Source organism: Rosa rugosa, chromosome 2 (assembly GCF_958449725.1).
Source record: "Rosa rugosa chromosome 2, drRosRugo1.1, whole genome shotgun sequence".
NCBI classification, from domain to species: Eukaryota; Viridiplantae; Streptophyta; class Magnoliopsida; order Rosales; family Rosaceae; genus Rosa; species Rosa rugosa.
In genome coordinates this window covers 9,187,484-9,203,819 of record NC_084821.1, presented here as the reverse complement: position 1 = coordinate 9,203,819, position 16,336 = coordinate 9,187,484, and the positions used below count along the sequence as shown (strand labels likewise).

General features: G+C 35.7%; 1 protein-coding gene and 1 long non-coding RNA gene across 10 annotated transcripts; one reads left to right on the top strand and one right to left on the bottom strand.

The window, feature by feature from the left end:
- The first annotated feature begins 1,728 nt into the window (after positions 1–1,728).
- LOC133734092 (transcription factor SCREAM2-like) lies at positions 1,729–3,392 on the top strand. Its single transcript, XM_062161742.1, has 4 exons — positions 1,729–1,855; positions 2,485–2,619; positions 2,748–2,936; positions 3,032–3,392. The coding sequence occupies exons 1-4, from the start codon at positions 1,775–1,777 to the stop codon at positions 3,125–3,127; spliced, it is 501 nt and encodes a 166-aa protein (XP_062017726.1). The 5' UTR covers positions 1,729–1,774; the 3' UTR covers positions 3,128–3,392.
- A 2,275-nt stretch (positions 3,393–5,667) lies between these two features.
- LOC133728820 (uncharacterized) lies at positions 5,668–9,808 on the bottom strand. Of its 9 annotated transcripts, none has more exons than XR_009856025.1 (11): positions 9,513–9,808; positions 9,225–9,319; positions 9,024–9,135; positions 8,661–8,712; positions 8,020–8,429; positions 7,091–7,208; positions 6,897–6,971; positions 6,605–6,730; positions 6,190–6,253; positions 5,980–6,082; positions 5,668–5,861 (listed from the first exon to the last, which is right to left on the bottom strand). It is a non-coding gene; the product is annotated as an uncharacterized LOC133728820 (long non-coding RNA). The 9 variants fall into 9 exon arrangements; XR_009856031.1 differs by lacking the exon at positions 6,605–6,730 and having other exon boundaries at positions 8,020–8,078; positions 8,384–8,429; positions 9,513–9,806; XR_009856028.1 differs by lacking the exon at positions 6,605–6,730 and having other exon boundaries at positions 8,020–8,092; positions 8,384–8,429; positions 9,513–9,805.
- Between the last annotated feature and the right edge of the window lie 6,528 nt (positions 9,809–16,336).

Genomic DNA, 16,336 nt, shown 5'->3' with positions numbered 1-16,336 from the left:
TGTGATTTAATTAATTCTCAAAGTTTATTAATTTTCCACGGTCAATTCTGTCAAAATTTTAAATTTTGGCTAATAAAGCCTATTCTCTTAATAATAACTAGCAGGACCCACCCACTCTGTGTGTGGAGAGAAGTTAAATATAGTAAAGAAGCTTTTTATATAACTAACCCGTTTTCTAAAAAAAAAAAAAAAACCGTTTTCTACTTTTTTTAATTTCATTCATTTATTTTCTAAATTTTACAATTTACTGTATTATCCATATTAATTAATTATATTTCATAGTTTTTTAATATATAAATGTTTAATTGAAAAAAAAAAAATCAGTTTTAGAGAGCAAGCTCTCTTCTCTTAATAATAACTAGACTCTAAACACACCCTATGGGTGTGGATAATTACGTGGGAAGTTATTCCACAGAATGTGGAGAAAACTGCTGCACATATTTTGTTTTTGATTTTCTTTTTGTTAAATTTCTTTTGTTTTTATTTTATTTGTGAATTGACCATTTTGTCTTTCTCAAATATTTCAGTTCAAATGTTTTTTAATATTTGAGGGATATTTTGGTAAAAATTTTCTGTTTTGATTGACAAACTCTCTTCTCTTAATAATAGTATAGATTAGACTCCAAACACACCCTATGGGAGTGGATAATTACGTGGGAAGTTATTCCACAGAATGTGGAGAAAATTGCTGCACATATTTTGTTTTTGATTTTTGTTTTTTTTTTTTAATTTGTGAATTGACCATTTTGTCTTTCTCAAATATTTCAGTTCAAATGTTTTTTAATATTTGAGGGATATTTTGGTAAAATTTTCCTGTTTTGGCTTACAAACTCTCTTCTCTTAATAATAACTAGTCTTTATTAATTTTTTTTTTTTTTGAAGAAGAAGAACTAGTCTTTATTAATTGACACATGCGATGCATGTGGTAAACAGTTTTATTTTTATTTTTATTCTTATTTTATTTTGGAGGAAAAAAAAAGTAGGAAGTTACAACTGTAAGATTGGGAAGTTATATATGTAGAAAGTGGGATGAATTTCCTTTTTTTTTTTTGAATTTTTATTTATATTTATATTTTGCTATTTACCATAATACCTCTCATATATTAAAAAGTATTTTAAATTAACCTATAATCTAAGGATATTTACGTAAATTCACACCCACTTTGGCTAACAAAGTGGGTTCTCTTTATAATAACTAGACTCCAAACACACCCTATGGGTGTGAGTAATTATGTGGGAAGTTATTCCACATAATGTGGAGAAAATTGCTGCATATATTTTATTTTTGATTTTTTTTTGTTAAATTTCTTTTGTTTTTCTTTTATTTGTGAATTGACCATTTTGTCTTTCTCAAATATTTCAGTTCAAATGTTTTTTAATATTTAAGGGATATTTTGGTAAAATTTTTCTATTTTGGCTGACAAACTCTCTTCTCTTAATAATAGTATAGATAATAATAATAAAACCTCTAATAATAATAAAAAATTACATTTAAGTTTTTTTTTTTTTTGACTTTGTCAAGGGGAACTCAAAGGCTTCCTAGACCCAAGATAAAACTCTTCAGCGCATGTGAAAATTACATATAAGTTATTTACAAAATATGAATGATAATAATAATAATAAAAACTTGTAATTACTTCTCTTTGTTCTTTTCCCTGCAACTGTACCTATCATTCTCTTTATAATGACAGAAACATGCATCAGCAAGAAAGAAAAGAGAGGGAGGGAGAGAGAGAGAGAGAGAGAGAGAGAGAGAGAGAGAGAGATCGAAGCCATGGTATCCAGACAGGTGCGGAAGAGAGATCCAATATACAAGAAACTTCAATCCCTTCGTTCAATCTCCAACTCCCCTGCGGTATTTATTCTTACTTATACTTCTCATGTTGTTTCTCTTCAATAATTAGCTGAATTAATTTCCGCGCAAATTCTGGTATTGCTCTTCTCTACACACAGTAGTCTTTACTGGGGGGGGGGGGGGGGGGAATAGCCTAATCAAGTTGCAAATCATCATCATCATCAATTGTTGATCTTTTTCTTCTTGAAACCTCGAAAAGTTTCGGTTCTCTGTATATATCTCGTATCATTTTCTTTTTCAAAGGTACTTGATTTTGCCCAGTACCATTTGGTCTAGCGGCATAGTCTTCCCTTCGTAAGTGGGAGGTTGTGAGTTCGACTCAAGTAATATTATTTCCCTGATAAAAAAAAAAAAGCTACTTGATTTCAATCCAACCTTACTTTACCTTGTCCGATTTATTTCTCTTATATGAATTTTGTAAATCCATCTGGTATCTCTATTGGTTAATTCGTATTTCCCTTCCCTCTTCATCTCCGTCTTGATCTTAAATACCTTGTCGGGTCGAATATGTAGATATGTTCTCCCACTTTAGATTGCTTACTGCGGTTCTGTCCTTAATTGCCTTATAATTAAATAATCTCATCTTTAGTTCATTATGTTTTAAATTCTGTACTGCACTATGCCTGCAGCACAGTAAAAGCTCAATTATATTGGATGCAGTAACATATATACAAGAACTGAAGCGAAAAGTGGAGGAAATGAATCAAGAGATCGTTGCTGCCAGAGCTCAAGTCTCAACACCCGCCCAAAACCCGTTCCCTATGGTACTATATATATATATATATTGCAAAACTAACCTCCAATATTATTAGCAAAGCTTAACAGTTACTGTATATATAGTTAATTAATGGGGGTTTCCGCACTAATTTTTCGTTAATATGAATATTTTCAGCAACTGAAAGTTGAACCTCGAGAGGAGGATCAAGCAGGTTTTCAAATAAAGATGTTCACTGAAAAGAGTTGCAGTGGGTTGCTTGTTTTCGTATTAGAAGCGTTTGAAGAGTTAGGCCTAGATGTTCTTCAAGCTAGGGTTTCTTGCTCCAACAATTTTCTTTTAGAAGCAGTGGCCACAATTAACAATGTAAGCATATATAAAACCAAGTCTTAGTTTCATATCCATGATCATCACGTACATGTCGATATGTTGTTACAAATCTCTTGAATTTGGTGCTGCAGGACGACCAAAATGGTGATGATCATAACAAAGATGCCGAGGTAGTAAGAAAAGCGATGCTGCAAGCCATTCAAAGCTGGAGTGAAGTTTCCCAATAAGAACAATGCAAACAACTCTCTATCTTCATTCTTCAAAATCTCTTACCATTTTCTTCTATCTTCTGCCATATTTGCCTTTCCGTCTTCCCTAGTTAATGTTTTCTATGTCATAATGTTGTCATTAAATCATATATAGCTAAGTGCCTAGGTCATATATTCGTTGTTCTTCTTAAGTGGTTACTTATATAGCTAGCTAGATATATCTCTCTATTACAATGGAGATTCGAAGGGAAAGAGACCCTGACTTTGGTATTAATATGAGAATTACTCATTATTACCGCTAAAGCTGCAAGTGCATTTATTATTTATGCATTGTTACATGCATTTCATGATCTACTAAATTAATTTCTTCAGCAAAAAGATAGCAATGCAATGCACTAATATTCTTGTTTCTTTCTTTCTTTCTTTTATTATTTTATTTTTAATTCTAATGACTTTAAACAGTTGAATTAGGAGTGTAATCCACATTCCCTCTTTCTTTCTTTAGTCAAAATTCTCATAAAAAGACAAAATATGAATTAGTAAAGACAAAATTTAAGTAACTAAAAAAAAGAAACATGAAGTGTGGATTATAAAATGGAGAGTGTAGAGATGATTCAAGTATGATCAGATGATTCAAGTATGATTAAAAAAATATAGAGAGGATTCAAGTATGATTAAAAAAATTAGGGAGGATTTAGGGGTAAATATAGGCAACTGCCAAGTCGATTTTTTGTCATTAAGTTATAAAAATGTTTTAATATATTAAAATTATGGGGACTTTTCACAAAAATGCCTCAAAGAAGCTGTACGAAGAAAGAAACTGAAGAAAGATGTTGTACAACTATGGGACCATGTACCTCTAGATAGTCTCGGGTGCATAGAAACATTTCTGGATTAATCACCTTGCTTGCTTTCCCATCGTTGAAAGCTATGCATTAATTAAGACTTTTATCAACGGAGGCCTGAAGTATTAACTTCTAACTCCGCCACTGTATTCATCGATCAGTCACAATTAGTAGCAAAAGGATTGAATAACCTAAATAAACCGTATAGCTAGATAACATTCATATTATCTTAGCATATTATTTTTCAGCCATAATCCTGAAGAAGGCGAGAGCTAGCTTAGGGGCCCGCCCCCTCCTAAAGCCATGAGAGTTGGTCAGAAAAACGTTCTCATAGACTATATTGAGTAGTAAGGAAAGGGCTTCCATGACACCTCGTCGCTTCTTTCTGGCGACTAGCTTCTCAAGTGGGTGGCTTGGTAAGCAAGCTACCTTTAGCATCGGTAAAATCTAATAAGAGTTTGTTGACATCGAAGTTTGTACCGAACAACACTAAGATTGCAGCAATAAGTTTCACTTTTTTTTAGGGTCGACCCGCTATAAAAGAGTTACTTTTCTCACCTACAACTACTCTTAATTAGTCCTCCCATTAAAGCCAAGACTCCGCCTCTATACCCTATGCCCCGTTCTTTTGTCATTCAACGATTATTGCTTGTGGTGATTGCCCGACCATTCCGGAATAAAAACCTAGATCTACGACCACATTGAATCTAGTCTTTATAAAGGAAAGTCTTATATAGTCTTCAAACGCCATCAGTGTTTTAGTCATTTGTGGATGACTTCATCTAACGAGGAATATTATCGATACTCAAAAGGGAAATTAAAAGCCAAACTACCGGTTTTCATGGACGACCATATTGAAAGACAGTGGTTAGTACATGTCACATTGTCACGTACCAGCTAAGTAGCTAGAAGCCAAAACTCTGAATAACATGTGCTTAATTAGTTGATCGAGAATTTTTACCATGGTGGTGACATGTCATAGATGGAAACAGAGAAAAAGTTAAAAGCAGCACCCATGTTTTGGCCACTTCGCAGTCAAAAAAATAATCATGAAATTCAAGATGTTTTGTATCTATTTTTTTTTTGTAGGGCTGCCACTTCATTTGGTAATTACTAAACTGACTGAATACCAACTGATGTTTTAGGTTTGCTAAACTGACTTTTTGGTAATCGAAACAGATAAGGTTGAAATCGAAAATTATTGAAAAAGTTGGTTGGTTTTGGTAAATACCGAATCTACCGATTATCTAAATATTAGCTTTATATACTATAGTCTTCAATACACATACATGTATACTAAGAAGTAAACATAAAAATTTTCATAATAGTATGAACATTAATACATTAATAGTATATGTATTTTAAGTAACCTGGTCACACTACACCAAAAATGGTCTTTTACGGCCCACCATGTGTGCCGTAAAACCCTATTTACGGCACACAAAAACGGACTGTAAAAGCTCGCGCCGTAAAAGACCCCATGTCTTTTACGGCGTGCAAAAATGCGTCATAAAAGAACAATTAACGCGCCGTAAAAGTGGTTCCACAAATGTTATTGAGGTCATTTACGGCTCACGCTGCACGCCGTAAAAGACCTCCTATTTATGGCATACCCCTACACGCCGTAAAAAAGTGACTGAATTCCTATTTAAGGCGTACTCTGCGCGCCGTAAATGAGGTATTTTCAAACCAAAAAAAATATATATTGCTCAAATGTCATATTCATATTGCCCTCATGTCATATATATAAGAAGCTGAATGTAAAAGAAACACTTCATAAAATTTTCATCCCCAACAGATGCCACTACATATATCTCTTACACTTAACTCGATAAGATGAGTACAAAATCAAATCTGTCACACCACTGCAGCAAAGGGTTGAAGGTAAAGCTGCCAACAAGCTCATCCTGTAAAGAAAAAATGGTGAACAAGTATTTCAGCTATATCAGATTCAAAGATCTTATGAGTACAAGTTCACATTCAATAAACTGAGGTTCATGTTCCATTTTTATAAATTTTAACTACCAGTATCCAATGAAGGAAGACACTCAAACAAATCTGGGACGAATATGACAATAATCTCTTTATGGCTAAAGAATCCATCTTTCCCAATCCTATCGTAGTGTATCTGCACATGCCAAATATAATGAAAACCTAGTCATGAATTAAACCTGCAAAATCAAACTGACTTGCAACTACTTAACCATCACAATAATTATAAGGGAAAAGCTATACCTTAAGAAAACGATTCCGGTTCTTGCAGTTCTGCAGATCAAGTTTCGCAACATCCTTACCATATCTACAAAGATAACATCAGTCAATATAATACCAAAAGTAGTATTGTCTTTGCCACTAAATAATAGATAGCAAGCAGCACATATTTACATTGCCTAATCAGCCCACCACATACATAAATACTATAACAGTATAACTGCAGACACATATTATCTCATTTACTGAGCATTCTCATTCTCTTCTGAGGTGAATTGATCCCATCAGCCTATGAATACTAAAGCTTAAAGCCAAACAAGGCCAGAGGACAATAAATATTGATCAAGCCAAAAGAAAGAAAAGTCACAGAAAAGCAAAAAAAAGACTTATAAGGATTATATTATATGTAATGAGAAGTGACAGATGCATATGGGCTTACAGAACTAGCAGAAAGGATTTCTGAATCAGACATTTACCAAGCCCCACAACTTCAACCAACCAAGTAAATGTCTTTTACATAGTTACAAAGGATCAAGTTTTCAGCTTTTTCCTGCTGCATTAAACACTGTACAAGCCAAAAAGAATTACAACTTATTTTTAAAGCTTTTCCAGAACTTCTTCTTCCTATGCTAAAAATGATTGAAAAACTTTCAGTCTGCTCTTTGTACTGTGGTCTTAAACAAGAGGATGTACAACTTTTGATCCATTGAGAAATACGTAAAGCCACTTACTGAGTGTGTCACAAAAGACCCAAAATTTGTTCCTACAATGCAGTGCCATGCTGGTCCATATACCCCATCAAATTCCTGCACAAGAAAAAGTAGCACAACCCCACAAAACCACACTAATCAATCATAATCTCACATACCCAATTCAAATCCGAACTCAAACAATTAAACCCTAATCAACAACAAATCAATTTTACCTTTACACTACAAGAAAAATGGCCTTTTGCAAGGAATTTTTTCTTTGATGATCTTTGAGTCACATATTCAAGCGTTTGTACCTCATATGGACATAAGGTTCAGAGAGTTTCTGAAATTCTATAATTGAAAAACATAAGATACTTAACTTGCCAGAAGATAACAAAAAGAAAAACAAGCATAGAGAAAGCTTTACGTGATGTGCCAGGAACTATATGAAGTGAATGACGCTCATGATGGTGCTAACTATGAAGCTTAAAGGAAATAGATAATGAGCATAACATAAGCAGAAGTTGCCACATTAATTTAAGAACAATGCTCAAAAGTTACCACATCATTCTCAACCTATTATTTACTATAGTTCCCCGGTATGTCTTGGGACATTCTCCTACAGAGCTGCTGCACGCTAAGTTCTTGTGTTTATATTTTAGTCTGTTCCAGAAAGACCCTTGATCAGATCCATGACCCCTAGGAAAATAGGATCTGCCCTGCTCCACCCCGTGGAAGCAAACATGTTATTATTGATCCCATTAGTCATTCATAGTTATGACTGACGAATATACAAGCTAGAAATATAATTGAATATTGAGTTACTAAAGAAGAGTATTTTCACTGTTTGTTAAAACATATGGCCACATTATTATACCTACAGAGCTGCTGCACACTAATGCTTCACATTTGTCAAGTGTGGCTTTCTCTTACACTGCTACAACAACAAGTTTCGAAACCAAACCATTCACCCCCTCCACCTTCTAATATAAATATGAAGTTTCAAACTATTAGGTACATTCTTTTGAAAAGATAATACCCACCAAAGACAAACTTTGGTTGTTAGTGCTACCCAGTACGTGTCAAAAAAGTGTAGGAAACGTAAGGCGTTGAAAAATATCACTACATGATTGTTGTAGAAATACAAAAACATAAATCTCACCCTGGAGAGCAAAGAGCATATGGAGGATCCCATTGCCTGCCCCTGTAGTGTATGTCTTCCTGAACATGGATGACTAAACAACACATATCAAAATAATTGAAAAGTTTTTTATCATCTTCCAAAGCAACCAGCAAGGAAATTAGAGGAGTACGTATCTAGCTAATAAACCAAACATTGGACCCATGCTGATGGTAACAAAGAAAAACTCCAATTGCAAGATAATACTTGACCTATCATATTCTACTGAGGCGCAGAGAGAATTTAAAGTGGAATAGATTGTAATAATGATGGAGATGGGAACCGAATATATTACCTCAATTTTAACTTTATATATGGATTGAGTGTATCAAGCTTAATAACATACCTAGAGAATATGTTCTTAGCATTTAAACCCCTGTTTTTGCAGCAAACTATAGAAGAGAACAAAGAGCAATTAGTAAAGAATATATTTAATAAGTGTACAACTACACACTTTAAGCTAGAATATTTTGAGTTAGAACTCAGAACTAACATGGTAACTGATTAGAACAATAGATAACTTAAATCACCCGACAAAACTCGAGGCTCTAATTCTTTTAATCAAATTTGGTTTTGAGTAACATTAACTTTTAAGAAATCTAAATCTAAGAGTGTTAATATACCTCAAGAAAATACTTATGGTACTTCCAATCGGCACCGCTTGAACAACTCTACCTGCAACGAAGCCAAAAAGAACAATTTCAAACAGATCTCATACCAATGAAACACAAGCTTGGCACCCAAAAGATTGAAGCTTTCATAAAGAAGCTTGCGAGGCTGAGAAAGAGTAGATAGTGTGGTACTGCAATAAAGAAAAATCAAAATCTTGAAATTCAAATGCAATCTGACAAACTCTAAGCAAATTGCATTCACAACAAAACAAAATTAAACCAAATGATACCCAAAATTCATTCGAGTCAAACCTAAACCATTAATTAAAAGCCATCGAAATTAAACCCATGAGAGACAGAAGGAAAGAGAGATACCAATTTCACCAGCGCGAGACAATAGAGAGGGGTGGAGATGACGACGCTTGTTGGGGTTTCTCGCTAAAGTTTGAGGGAATGGTGGCTGGGCATCGATTTGAGTCTAGAGCTACTGCCAATCATAAATACAAATTTGCACTGAGAACTTGAGAAGACAGAAGGCATAGCTAGCTAGATTTGGGTGTCTGGGATTTTAGCTACCTTGTCATAGTTCTTCAGAAACTCATCAAAATCGTGCATAAGACTTTGATATGCTTGAACCGAGTCATCCACCAAGTTTAGAAACTCCGTCGCATCTATCAAACCAATTCAATACATTCAATCAAACCAAAAGTTTCAGATATTACATATCAAGCAGACACCCATCTTAGATAACCAAATACCCAGCTATAAATCCTAAATTTTAGACAGACCCGGTTCACTTTTGAGATAAAAACCCAATCAAATTTACCAAAATCCATATGAATCCACAATATCATATGGCCATACCTGAATTTATGATTAGAAATCACAATCTGAGATGCTCTATTCGTCCTCGATTGAACACACAACCCCTGTCGCGAAATCCGATAGCCCAAGAGAAGAACTTGGGCGGGGAAGAGTTGAGATTTTTGCAAGAGAACTGGGTGATTAGACGGGAAGAAGAACTTGCGGAGGAGAACTCGCAGGAAGGTCTGGGATTTAGGTTTGGGGCATTGCGAACTGGTGAGGAGTTTGCAAAGGGCATGACTTTCTTGGAATAGAAAACTAAAAAGTAAGTAAATTTCGGGAAAGTTGAGAAAAGAGGAAAGAGAAACTTGAGAGGGAAACCAAATCTTTCAGTGAAAATTTCGCGCCCTAAAAATCATTATTTACGGCATGCTTCTTAGAGATGTTTTTACGGCATGCTTTTTTGCAAGCCGTAAATAAGCTTTTTTTTTGTATGTTTTTACGGCGTGCTTAAAATATGCGCCGTAAAAGATATGACACAATTATGGCATGCTATTTCTGCGCGCCGTAAAAGACTAGCTGACAGGGTTATTAACGGCATGCTATATATGCACGCCGTAAAAGGGTAAATGACAAAGGTTATTTACGGTGTGCATAAAATGCACGCCGTAAAAGAGTAACATTTACGGCACAAAAAATTGCACGCCGTAAATTTTGCGCAGTAAAAGCCTTGAATTGTTGTAGTGTCAAATATGGTTAAATAACCTAGTTTTATTGAAAATGGCTAAAACTTGATCTCATATGTACAAAAGAAAGCTATAATAAGTAGATGACTATAAAGTTTACGACTATAAAAATGAAAAAACTTGTTAAAAAGTATTGACTTACTTTGTAGAGAGTAAGAAACGTATAAAGAGCGATGAGGGGAAAATAGAGAAGTGTATTATTCAGTCTCAAAGGCCTCCCTTATATAGAGGTAGGGTTTACATGATAAATGTCCAAACTATCGAGATATTACATGTAGGTCCCTAACTAATAACGTGGACATCCACATAAGAAATAATATTTACAACACTCTCCCTTGGATGTCCATCAATTGATGATGGCATTGGATGCGCTTATTGTTGTCTCACTAAAAAATTTGCCAGGTAACAAAAACCCAGTGGGATAAAAATAACCCTGGTCGAATGACAAAAAGAGCACAACGCGCATATGTCCTAGGTAGCATGTTTCTTGATGCTCCCCCTAATTGAAATCTCCCCCTGATCTTTGCATGCGTCGCTTGATAGCTTCGAGAGTCGTCTCAATCCAATCCTTTCCATTAACTTCTGGAAAGTACACTTAGGTAGAGATTTGGTGAATAAAATTTGCTTTACTGCAATTTCTTGATTCTTTTGAAGCTCATGGGTGTGGAAGAACTTTGGTGCGATATGCTTAGTCTTGTCACCTTTGATGAATCCTTCTTTAATCTGAGCAATACAAGCAGCATTGTCTTCATACATGACTGTTGGATTGTCAGTTACTGAAAGTAAATCACACGTGCTTCGAATATGGCGAATCATGGATCTTAACCAAAAACATTCTCGGCCAGCTTCATATAATGCAATTATTTCTGAATGATTAGAGGAAGTTGCCACGAGTGTTTGCTTAGATGATCGCCATGAAATTGCAGTGTCTCCACAAGTAAAAACATATCTTGTTTGAGAGCGACCTCTATGCGGATCAAAGAGATATCCTGCATCAGCATATCCAACAATCGTGGGATTATCAACAGATTTATTTGTATAAAATAAACTCATATCTGTTGTACCACGAAGGTAGCGTAAAATGTCTTTTACGCCTTTCCAATGGCGTGATGTTGGAGCAGAGCTATATCTTGCCAACACACTAACTGCAAATGCAATGTCCAGTCTTGTACATTGTGCCAAATAAAGTAGGGTACCAATAGCACTAAGATATGGTACTTCTGGACCGAGGATAATTTCGTCATCTTGTCTGGGACGAAATGGATCTTTCATAGTGTCAAGACTACGAACAACCATTGGGGTACTAAGTGGGTGAGCTTTGTCCATACCGAATCTCTTCAGAATTTTTTCAGTATAAGCGGATTGATGGACAAGAATCCCACTATCCAAATGCTCAATCTGCAGACCAAGGCAATACCTTGTTTTTCCAAGGTCTTTCATTTCAAATTCTTTCTTTAAATATTCAGCAATTTTCCAAGTTCTGAAGAACTTCCAATCAGATTCATGTCATCGACATAAACTGCGACTATTGCAAAATCAGAATTTGATTTCTTAATGAACACGCAAGGACATATAGGATCATTGACATATCCTTCCTTAAGTAGATACTCACTGAGGCAGTTGTACCACATTCGTCCAGATTGCTTCAATCCATATAAGGATCGTCTCAGTTTGATTGAGTACATATTGCATGGTTTTGTAGTTGCTTCAGGCAACCTAAGTCCTTCTGGGACTTTCATGTAGATATCAGTATCTAACTCACCATATAGGTATGCAGTAACAACATCCATAAGTCGCATATCAAGTTTTTCCAAAACTACTAAACTTATTAGATAGCGGAATGTGATAGCATCCATTACGGGAGAATATGTTTCCTCATAATCTATCCCAGACCTTTGTGAAAAACCTTGCGCAACAAGTCGCGCCTTCTATCTTGCAATCTCATTTATCTCATTACGCTTTCTTACAAATACTCATTTATATCCAACCGGTTTGACATTGGGTGGTGTCTGGACAATAGGTCCGAAAACACTGCGTTTTTCTAGAGAATTTAATTCAGTTTGGATTGCATCTTTCCATTTGAGCCAGTCATGTCTCTGTCTACATTCATTAACAAAGCGAGGTTCAGTGTCATCGCCTTTTATTATTTCAATAGCTACTGCGAATGAGAATATATTGTCTATGATCATATCTCTACGATCCCATAACTCATTGGTGTACACGCAGTTTACGGAAATTTCCTTATTTTCAGGTACTTGAGCCTCTTTATGGGCTGGTATCTCACCGATGTCATTTTCCTCTTCTGTAGTCACAGAATCATGAATTGTGGATCGGACATTAATGTCTTGCCCAATATTCTCTTCAGGGGCGATTTCATTAGGATTCAGATGTGCCTTTGTTTTCCTCTTTCTAGGAACTGAATCTTTTGAACTTACAGGTCTGCCACGCTTCAGGCGTGCAGCAGATGGCTCATTGGCCGCCACATTATTTTGTCCAATTTGGACATTAATTCTTGCCGGTGCATTTATTGCTGGGATATGTGATCTTGTCACTTTTGCTGTGTCAGTGAATGCATCAGGCATTGTGTTATCAATATTTTGAAGGTGCAGAATCCTTCGTACTTCAATTTCACTTTCTTTAGTACGAGGGTCAAGATGAGATATAGTGGGTACAGTCCACATTAATTCACGACGTTCATTTGGAACAGTTTTATCTCCCCCTAACGGCGGGAATATTGTCTCATCAAAATGGCAATCTGCAAACCGTGCGGTGAAGGTATCACCCGTCATGGGTTCTAAATACCGAATAATGGATGGTGAATCAAAACCAATGTAGATTCCCAATCCACGTTGAGGGCCCATTTTTGTTCGTTGTGGCAGTGCAATAGGCACATAAACAGCACAACCAAATGTTCGAAGATGGGAGATATTGGGCTGGCTCCCAGAAACAAGTTGTAATGGGGAATATTGATGGTTGGCTATGGGCCTCAACCAAATTAAAGTTGCTGCATGCAAAATTTCATGTCCCCAAGCAGAAACTGGCATCTTTGTTTTCATTAGCAAAGTGCGAGCTATTATTTGAAGTCTCTTAATAAGAGCTTCTGCCAAACCATTTTGTGTATGAACATGAGGAACTGAATGTTCAATTTCAATTCCCATAGACATGCAGTAATCATCAAAGGTTTGAGATGTAAATTCACCAGCATTGTTTAGACGAATGGACTTGATGGTGTAGTCCGGGAATCGAGTTCGTAATTTAATTATCTGAGCAAGTAGTTTGGCAAATGCCACATTACGGGTAGACAAGAGGCAAACGTGTGACCATCTTGTAGAGGCATCAACTAGGACCATAAAATATCGGAATGGTCCACAAGATGGGTCAATCAGTCCACAAATGTCCCCTTGAATTCTTTGTAGAAAAGATGGGGATTCGATATCTACCTTTGCATAAGATGGTTTAACCACCAATTTCCCTTGTGAGCAAGCTTTGCAAGGGTTGCTTGGCAAAACAATATGTTTAGTCATCAATGGATGTCCATTGGAATTTGTAATAATCCTACGCATCATAGTGGATCCGGGGTGACCCAAACGGTCATGCCAAAGCATAAATGTATGTTGATTTTTGAACTGCTGGTTCACAACATGGTATGCCTCAATTGGTTGAATGGTTGTGTAATACAACCCAGATGATAGGGCAACCAATTTTTCCAATATCTGCTTTTGGCAGTTTTTATCGGACGTAATGCAAAGATATTCCACATGATTATCATTTGTGGTCTCAATGTGGTATCCATTTAAACGGATATCTCTAAAACTGAGGAGATTTCTTCTGGATCTCGAAGAGTATAAAGCCTCTTGAATGGACAATTGAGTTCCATTGGGTAGCCTAATGTGGGCTCTTCCGGAGCCTTCAATCAGGTCTGCAGGACCTGAGATAGTAGTCACATTGGCTTTAGAAGGTGTTAAAGTGGAGAAATAAATCCGATCTCGAAGGATTGTATGTGTAGTGGCACTGTTAGCAAGACATATTTCTTCTCCATCCTTCAGAAGTTGAGAGCATCCAAAATCCATTTTCATGCCTTCATAAAAAAAAAATAATAATAATTAATTAGTCTGACTAAGGCAGTAAAACATGATATTATAGATCATTTATAGATAAAAACAATTTAGTCATTCATTTGGGTACGAGAGAAAAAAATATATATACCCATCATAATTTTTTTTGCAAACTGAAGTAAAAAAAAAAAAAAAAAAAAAAAAAAAAAAATATATATATATATATATATATATATATATATATATATATATATATATATATATATAAGGAGACTAGTTATATACCCATCATAATTACGAATGAGTAATTATCCGTGAAGCAATTAAATTACTTAGACACATGAGTTATATACGTGAGTAATGAAAAACATATGCAATTTAATTAGACGCATCATAGACCACAGGATATAGCAAAAAAATATCCAGAAAGAAAAAAAAATTTCTTTTTATTGCCTTGCAAAATAGCTAGGAACAAACCAAACTTAAAAAAATTCAGAGGCATAAACAAAAGGTGACTAATGTAGAAAGAAAATTAAAAAAATGCCTAAACATAGGCTGACAACTAGTTGTCGTCAAGGATTCCACCACTGGTCATATCATCAAAATTGCTTCCATTGTTCGCAAAAAAATCCGAGACATCAAGCGGAGTAATGTCCATAGGCTCAGATGAATCCCAAGGGTCAGAGTGGTCATTGTAGTTTGTCTCCACATTTTTCTTTTGCAAGGAAGCTTTGTAGAGTGCCACCAAATGGTCTTCTGCACGACAGGTGCAAGCCCAATGGCCTTTACCACCACATCTAAGACAAACATTGTCTTCATTTTTATGAGTTTTGATCATCTGACCATTTCCTTTAGTAATCTTGGCATTGTTCCTTGGGCCCAACTGCTGGTTGTAGCCCCCACGAGCTTGACCATTGTGTCAACCCTGACCACGTCTATGACCACGTTTACGGGCTTTGCCATGCCTTCCACCACGTCTATTGCCATGACCACTAGTAAAAGTAGCATTCGCTTCAGGGAATGGTTGTGATCCTGTAGGGCGAGACTGATGGTTCTTCATTAAGAGCTCATTGTTTTGCTCAGCCACCAGAAGACAAGAGATGAGATCAGAGTATTTGGTGAATCCTCTTTCTCGGTATTACTGTTGTAAGACCATATTTGAGGCATGAAAGGTGGAGAAGGTCTTTTCAAGCATCATGGCCTGAGTTACAGTTTCTCCACAAAGATTCATTTGGGAGGTGATCCTGAACATGGTGGAATTATAATCTATCACAGAATTATAATCTTGAAGGCGCAGATGCGTCCATTCATAACGTGCCCTAGGGAGCACAACGGTCTTTTGGTGAGCGAACCTATCTGCCAAGCCTGTCCATAGCTCAAGTGGGTCTTTGACAGTTAAGTACTCGTCCTTCAATCCCTGATGGAGATGGTGGCGCAGAAAAATCATAGCCTTAGCTTTATTTTGCGGGGAAGCTGAGTTTCCTTCCTTGATTGTAGGCCCAAGGTTTTGGGCTTCGAGATGAATCTCGAGATGTCAAGGGCGACAAAAATCCAATTTTGCCAAATTCGTCATCTTCCTGCCACAATGAAGATGAGGTATGTTAGGATCCATATATAGTGTTAGAACTACAGGTTCTTAACAAATAAGTAATCAATATCGAAACTTCAGGTTCGAAAAAAAAAAGAACATTGGATCGCAATTATATACATGAAGCTTCAGGTTCGTGGTCTTATGATTAGAACTTCAGGTTCTAAAAGTCCGTATTTTTGAACTTCGGGTTCAAATGGATATGTACTCAAAACTTCTGGCTCGAGTAACAGTAGTGAAACTTCAGGTTCACTTGTATTATGAATATTAAGTATGCTTGATAAAACATATAAGGTAAATTTAATTAAATAAATATTAAATATATGATAAATAATGAAATAGCAGACACATATCCGTTATGTTAACAACATATATCTTAGATATATATATATAAGGAACGTGTTAAAGCATATTTATTGTTCCGATCTTTGTGAAACAATATAGGAAACATGTTATTAAGTTATGAACCCAGAAATCCTTTTATGAATCTATTCC

Coding starts and splice junctions, on each gene's coding strand:
- LOC133734092 (XM_062161742.1), top strand. CDS start 1,775: ATGGTATCCAGACAGGTGCGGAAGAGAGATCCAATATACAAGAAACTT. Junction 2,620..2,747: donor CCCAAAACCCGTTCCCTATG/GTACTATATATA, acceptor GAATATTTTCAG/CAACTGAAAGTTGAACCTCG. Junction 2,937..3,031: donor CAGTGGCCACAATTAACAAT/GTAAGCATATAT, acceptor TTGGTGCTGCAG/GACGACCAAAATGGTGATGA.